At 33.8% G+C, this 7,722-nt stretch overlaps 1 protein-coding gene across 1 annotated transcript; it reads left to right on the top strand.

The window, feature by feature from the left end:
* Positions 1 to 4,754: 4,754 nt before the first annotated feature.
* On the top strand, positions 4,755 to 7,525 carry LOC149729531 (glutathione S-transferase 1-like). The gene is made up of 4 exons (XM_089886750.1): positions 4,755 to 4,890; positions 5,996 to 6,198; positions 6,965 to 7,060; positions 7,324 to 7,525. The coding sequence occupies exons 1-4, from the start codon at positions 4,755 to 4,757 to the stop codon at positions 7,486 to 7,488; spliced, it is 600 nt and encodes a 199-aa protein (XP_089742876.1). The 3' UTR covers positions 7,489 to 7,525.
* Positions 7,526 to 7,722: the final 197 nt, after the last annotated feature.

The raw sequence follows: 7,722 nt of genomic DNA, 5'->3' as shown, positions 1-7,722 counted from the left end.
GCAGGAGGGCAATCGTCTCTTCTGTGTCGGTTATTGTATGATGTCTGTTGAAATGAAACTCTACGGCCTTGTCTTGAAGTTTAATTGCGACTAAAATGCCAACCTTACCACAGCAATAACACGTCCGTTTCACGTGTTCGACCGGCCTACGTTGGCCAAACCCGACACGATTACCGACCGATGAACGACGCAAAACCTCGATTTCTCGCTTGAGGTCTTTGATCATTTTTTTGAGATTTTCGAGGTCGCCACTGCTTACGCGTCTGCCTGATGGAGATTGGCAGTCTGTCACGGCTGCAACGTCTTGTTGGAAATGCGGGGTTTCTAACAAAAGAGTTTTTTTGCTGTGAAATCCAGTCATTTGCACTTGGAAATAGTTTATGAGAGGTGCCTTGTGCGAAAAAATAGTGTAGCAATAGCCTATTTGTAGCAAAAATGGAAATTGCATCAATACATGTAGTAATTATCAATTTTCTGTTATTTAAAGTTCTGCTTTTGTAGGATAAACTATTTATCAATTGATGTTCGATCAATAACCATTAAAATTCAATCAATACTAATTTTCGTATAATAATGTAATGTAGGTAACGTGTTAAAAACTATATCAGTAGGGCTAGGAAAGGAATGTTTAAGAAACAATTTATTTTTAAAGCGTACAGTAATATTTCGTGTTATTTACGTGTATTCTCAATAATAAATACACTTATTAATCAAAATTAACAATGATTTTAAACCAGTAGTTCCCAAACTGTGGTACGCGTATACCACCAGTGGTACGAGAGCAACTTATTAAGTTCACACTAAACGATCGCAAATAACTGTTGCGCAAAAATAAATCGATTGTCGTAAGCATTATTTTAATTCGAATAAATTGTATTCGCTAATACAATGGTTTTCAACCTGTTTTAAATCGATACGCTTTACGCGCGTAAAGTATTTCTGCAAACCTATCAATATAGTAGGGTGGGGGAAGATGGGACACTTTGTCAGACAAGACTTTTTTTAAATTTATTTTTACGGACCCCCATTAAATAATAATCAGGAAAATAAGGTTACAGAATTATTCGACAGTATTATCACGACCTTATAAAACGCCCTTTAAAGCTGATTATTGTTTTTAAATATTAAAAAATAATTTAAAATAGAAACAGTATACTTTGAACAGGTAAAATAATGCGAAATAGTAAGGTGCTATTTTTAATGCTCGCTAAATCATAGTAAAGCCAATGTTTTTTTTTAGTTTGCGTGTGCCAACGATTAAACAGTTTAATTTTGTCTCATAAAACTAGTTTTAGTTTTGTAAAAAACACACTAAGATATAAGCATGAAGAAAATAGGCAGGGGTCAATATGACTTTAATTTGAGATAAAAACAACAAAAAATATCGGTTTAACGTTATATATATGAAGTTTACATGGCAAAGAAACTAGCACAGCCTGTTAAACTCGGTAGGTTAACTAAGTTGCGGAATACTGCTAATGTAAATATGTTTCAATTAAGAGTCCCATCTTCCCCCGCATTGTAGTTTTGTATGTTTTCATTGCCAAACTTTGAAAGATTTGCTTTAGCAATTTTTTAAGTAATTTATACCTCAGGGGGTTTTCAACTATAAGATACTGATATAATAAAAAGATAGTACTTTGAAAATATATTTGAAATTTGGTCATTTGCACTTGGTGATATAAGAAGTGACTTGTCCAAAAAACTGATTAGTAATACCCAATTTGCAGCAAAAATAAAAACTTTATCAATAGTTATTATCAATTTTCTGTTATTACAAGTTCATATACATTTGTAGGATACACGATTTATTTATTGAAGTTCGAACATTACCCATTGTCGTTCAAAGAATACCAAGTTTTTATGCAATAATATAATGTATAGGTAACATGTTAAAACTATAGCAGTAGGGCAAGAAAAAGAATGTTTAGACCTGTTTATATACGGACTCTGGTTTAGACCTAACTTTCAAAGCGTACAGTATTATTTCGTGTTATTTACTTATATTCTTATTTATAAATACACTTAATAATTAAAGCTAACAATGATTTTAAACTGTCCCATCTTATCCTGTGTGTTTTCAAATTTGTAAAATTTCACATGTTGTGCGGATCGCTAAATAACTCCTCGTGTGTTTTATTATATTTTATTAGATTGGTGTCACCTAATAAAGGAATGGTAGTACTAATTCGTGGTACTGTATTACCCAAAAACCATTTTATTTATTTTGATTTTGAAAATATTTGGCAATATGTGCCCCATATTTCCTCATTGTACTATAGATATATATAGACTTCACTTTCGCGCATACGTAAATAAGGCAAATATCCAACCTTTTTTCAAGCACTTGTAAATATTCAAGAGTCAATCGCTATTATGATGCAAATAATCAGCGTTTAAATTTCTATTATGTCGTAATCAATTGCCGGGTCCAACAATTGCTATTACGATGAAATGAATCCACGTGTGAATTCCTACCATTTCGTAATGAGCAAGTTACATTTATTTTACACTACGTAACTGTGAGAATGCAGTGCCAAGTTTGTGTTTTGATTTTCCGCCAAAGAAAGACGTATGTGTGCGCTTTCTAATTTCACTATTTAAAATTAGTTCTTCACGAGCCTTTAGTAGTTTAGTATGTAGGCGGTACGAGAACGCTGCATGAACCAAAAAGTTGTACGCGAGTCGATAAAGTTTGGGAACCACTGTAATTTAAACCTTCCAGTCTAACCACAGAAATAAAAAAGAGTAGAACGAGCTACTGCCCAAATCCGTGATACATTGTTTTTTTATTCACGTGACCGCCAACTCCGTTCCCATTTCGCTTGGTCTCCAGTGTAAAGGATAGGCGCACAGTGGTTTTAGGTGTTTTAGCTGTTTATTTTAAAAACTACACCAACTATACCAGTTTATTAGGTCAGTTTAGTTATTTGGTAGCTTAACGCTTACAGTCTAGCGCTTGTTCTGGAATTTTATTTATTTAAAATAAAAACGTTCAAACAAACGGTTTGTTAGAAATATATAATAATATTTATATATGTATGTATATTTAGAAACGGTTATTTTTCGTATAAATTTTAATCAGGTCAAACACGAAGAAAAATACATACAAGAGATCACAGATCTAATGAATGAGCACGTTATAAACTAATTAGCATAAGATAGTAGAGTCGGGGAAGATGAGACACCTTTAACACATAATATCCAAATAGCCTGATCGTGTTTTAAACAATTAACAACGGTCTGTGGAAGTCGTGAAGATACGGTTTTATAATTCAATAAATGTTCTTTGTTTACTACCAAATGAAAAGAGAAAACAAAATGAAAAGGTGTCCTATCTACCCCCACCCTGCTATATTAATTAAACCTTTTACTACAACGGTCGACCAGGCTCGATCGAAAACAAACATGAATTAACCAACAAAACGGGTTCTAGTCGCCATTGGTGATTGTGGAGCAGTAGGCAGAATGTATTTAGAATAATAATAATAATAACTTTTATTTGTCTCTTCGATTACGGTAGCGAAGATTTAAAAATATTTTAAACGAAAAGACAGGATATAGCGACAAAACAACAGTTGTTAAAACACGGTTAAAAACATATTTACATTTATTTGGAAGAAAATAAGCGTGGTCGCTACACCTAGCGGACATACGAGCCATTTATTTTAATTAAGTTAAATTCTAATAGAAACAAAAGTGTGCGTTATACATGTATTATAACTAATGAAACTTATGACGTATGAGGATTGAGAGATTGGTGAAGTATATATGTGTAAATACGCTTTGTACAACTCCTATACCATGTGTCTATTGTAAACTTACACTGGTTAACGTTGTCGTCGCTTAAAAACGTTTGTTTTCATGAATTTGGACAAACCATAATCATGCAGTAATTAGGTAATGTTAGAAGTTAATATTAATAATATGATGTTGAATTAAAAATAATGTTTCAATTACGATTAATGATAGTACGGTATAAGAGTACTGCATTTAATGCGTCCCCACTTAAATGCTAGTAGTTTGATTCAGAATCGTTGTGTGGATACAACACTTGCCGTCGTTTTCCGCCAAACTGCCAGACAGTGTTTCCGCTATGTAAAGTGCATGAGGAAAGTAATCGTTAATTAATCGCTCATCGTGCGGTTTTAAATCTGAAATTTCAGTCTAAAAATTATAAATATATATTATGATTTGATTTCAATCAAGAGAATAAAGAATAAATGCTAGAATTAAAAATTTAGGTAAGTGCGGAAAAAAGTCGTTCCAAAAACAACAACACCAAGAACAACTGTTCGACGAAAAAAGATCTATATGACAACTAACGTGCTCAAAAACGCCCTGCCGCCCTCGACTCCATTGACCACAATAGTAAACGGGAACGACTCGCGAAAGAGAGAGAGAGTATCAGCTCTCTCTTTTACCGACATTGGCGATGCGCATTCTACTCTTTTTGGGTACGTAGTGACCATATAGATCCCTTTTCGTCGAACAGTTGTTGTTGTTTTTTACGTGACTTTTTCCGGCATTTATCTCAATTCTTAATTCTAGAACTTATCTCCTGATTGAAATCAATTCGTAATATATATTTTTAATTTTTCGACTAAATTTTCAAATTTCATTTATTTATTCATTCATTCATTACATACATTTCCAGATTAACAATTACTTGTAACTAATGCTTTTTTGTCTGAACTGTAGGGGTAAGATTCGCTTGAAAAGTTTGTTTTTTGTCTTGATAGTTTGTTTTTAAGATGCCGTCTTATAAATTTCATTATTTCAACGTAAAAGGAAGAGGTGAGTCGACCAGGTTGCTCTTTGCTGCCGCTGGTGTGGCCTATGAAGACTTACGTCACGGAGGTGAAAAATGGAAAGAAGAAATCAAACCAAGTAAAGTACTGTAACTGTGATAAGTTTCGTTGAAGGGGCATACCAACGAAAAATGAAAATTTGTATATGGATAGATATGCTCGAATGCAACCTAAAGGTACCATCAAATTTCCCAAAACGATACGGCTTTTAAAAAAATCGCGTGAAGATAACCCGCAGGAGTAAAAAAAAATTCGGCTGGTTCGACAATGCATGGGATTTCGCATAAGAAAAAAATTCACTTAACTTTGATCGTTTCTAGTTTCCAAAAAACTAAAGAAAGTTCAAATTTTAATTTTGATTTTGTATAACAAATACTCCTTCTTCAAGAATATACAAAAAAAAATTGTAAAATATATGCTTTATTATGTTTTGATTTTAGAATTAAACATAGGCACAGATGACAGAGGCCACTGGCCTCTCTCTTATCTGTGACCTAGGTACATACCAGATTATGCTGACTCAGCATATTTTCAAACCTAATGTTAACACAAAAAATGACTTTAAAAAAAATGTTACAGTAAGTACTAGCTGAGTCAGTATATTATGTATCTATGTTCAATCGAAAATAAAAAGCACATTAAAGTCTATGTTTTACATTTTTTATATAGTTTTGAAGAAGAAGCATTCATTATACAAAAATAAATTTGATTTTTTTTATATTTTAGAAACTAGAAACGATCAAAGTTGAGTATTTTTTTTCTTATGGGAAATTCCATGCATTGCGGCACGGCCAATTTTTATTTACTCCAGCGGGCGAATTTGCTGTTTTGAAACCCGTTTTTTCAAAAGCTGTTGTGTATTTTAAAACTTGGATAGTAGCTTTAGGTCACATTTGAGCATATCTATCAATACAAAATTTTTTATTTTTTGTTGGTATGCCCCGTTAACCTAGCCCTTAAGTACCACGAAATGCGTAACAGAGAAAAATGACTTTAACGAATTGCATTCACTTGAACACAAAATGCAATCGCTGGCTTTGATTTTGGTCGCTTATACGTATTTTATAGCACCACGACCTAGTAGAGATATCTCTAGGTTAACACTAGTGATAGCACTTGGGTTTGAAAGCAAACCTACAGCTTATATGCACCAGTATTCACTTTCAAACACCTATACTTTTCAGAAATGCCATTTGGTCAGATGCCTGTTCTTGAGGTTGACAATCAGTTGTTTGCTGAAAGTGCTGCAATCAATCGTTACTTGGCTCGAAAGTTCAACATGATGGGAAAGACCGATGAAGAGGCCGCTGTGGTCGATATGTTTTCGGATCTCATGTATGACGTGTTAACGAAGTTACCACTGTTCGTGAAAGATGAAAAACAAAAGGTTAACACCCAAATCTCTAACGTGTTAAAATGAGTTTTAAACTTACAACTTACTAAATTCAGTATAGAATTTTTGTGTTAATGTGTTAATGTCACAACTAATAAGAATTCAGACAATTGGTTTGAAACTTCTTAATTGACTACAGCGTATAACACTGTTAGGTAAGATGGAATGCCATTACCACCTAAATCCCATATTTGCAGATCGTGTTTTAAACAATTAACAACGATTTAATGGGGTCGGTCGGCTTCTGTCAAGGTTATACAATTCTGTAATGAATCTTTGGTTACCACAGAGCAAACAAAAATGAACATGCTGTTTCTACCCCACCCTATTACATATTTATCACACACCTACCGCTCGCTATTAGGTATAGTACAATGGGGGAAAATAGGACACTTAAGCACATATTGCCAAATATTTCCAAAAACGAAAACTAGGTTGCAGTCTTTGCGCAATACCACGAATTAGTACTATCATTCCGTTATTAATTGACAACAATTCAAAAATAATATAATAAAACACACGAGTAATTGATTAGCAATTCGCACAACAGGTGAAACGAAAGTTGAAAAAAGTCTCATCTGACAAAGTGTCCCATCTTCCCTCATTGTACTATATATATAGGAGTTTATAGGTAAACCTTTTTAGACCGCGACCGCCGCCCGTTGGCTATTTCCTACCACAAGTTGCTTAATAATAATCATTAGTTCGGTTATTTTTTATCGTATATATTTAAGTGTTGCTTAGAAAATAAACTCTCCAGGCTGAAGAACTACAAAAGGCATTGGGTGGAAAGGTAAAGATGGTCTACGATATTCTGGAAAAGCAATTGGATGGAAAAGACTACATTACTGGAGAGGTGGGACAATTACGCAGCCATGAGGATGTAATAACTATACGAAGAAAGGGACACATTTATTCGAAAGTTATTATAAGAGAACGGTTCAGCCACTGCTTGTTCAATCCCATTATACAGATTAAACAAATTTGAGTCGCATGAGAACAAATTGAAGTCATAATCTGTGTGGTATTTAAGAACTATAGAATATGTATATAGTTGTTGGTGTTAACCAATAATACAAACTGTAAAACGAATATTCGAATATACCTGTATCGTTTCAGATGTCTTTGGCTGATATTGTGTTTCTCTACGTGACACCAAATCTTCTTGCGATGGCCCCAAACGCTCTTGCATCTTACCCGAAGTCAACTGCCTTGTACAAAAGACTCACAGAACTACCAAATATTTCCAAGTGGTTGGCACAGCGACCTCAAACCGCCATGTAAATGTTTGCTTGAATAAAAGAAAAACAAATATATTAAACGCATGGGGCCGCGCCTGTGGTCATATAGTATAGACAATGCAATTTTACTTTTACCTTTCTGTATAAAAGTCGACAGCAACGTTGTATGAACTAATAATGAGGCATTGTATAAACTAAGTGAAAATAGTTAGAATAGTCTGATTTAAAAAAAGAGCAACGTAAAGTATTTACGGCTCCGTAACACAGTTGGTCAGCG

Source organism: Ciona robusta, chromosome 10, assembly GCF_009617815.1.
Source record: "Ciona robusta chromosome 10, ASM961781v2".
NCBI lineage: Eukaryota > Metazoa > Chordata > Ascidiacea > Phlebobranchia > Cionidae > Ciona > Ciona robusta.
Note: the sequence above shows the minus strand (reverse complement) of the source record. Positions and strands in the feature narration are given on the sequence as shown.

Coding starts and splice junctions, on each gene's coding strand:
- LOC149729531 (XM_089886750.1), top strand. CDS start 4,755: ATGCCGTCTTATAAATTTCATTATTTCAACGTAAAAGGAAGAGGTGAG. Junction 4,891..5,995: donor GAAAGAAGAAATCAAACCAA/GTAAAGTACTGT, acceptor TATACTTTTCAG/AAATGCCATTTGGTCAGATG. Junction 6,199..6,964: donor TGAAAGATGAAAAACAAAAG/GTTAACACCCAA, acceptor TAAACTCTCCAG/GCTGAAGAACTACAAAAGGC.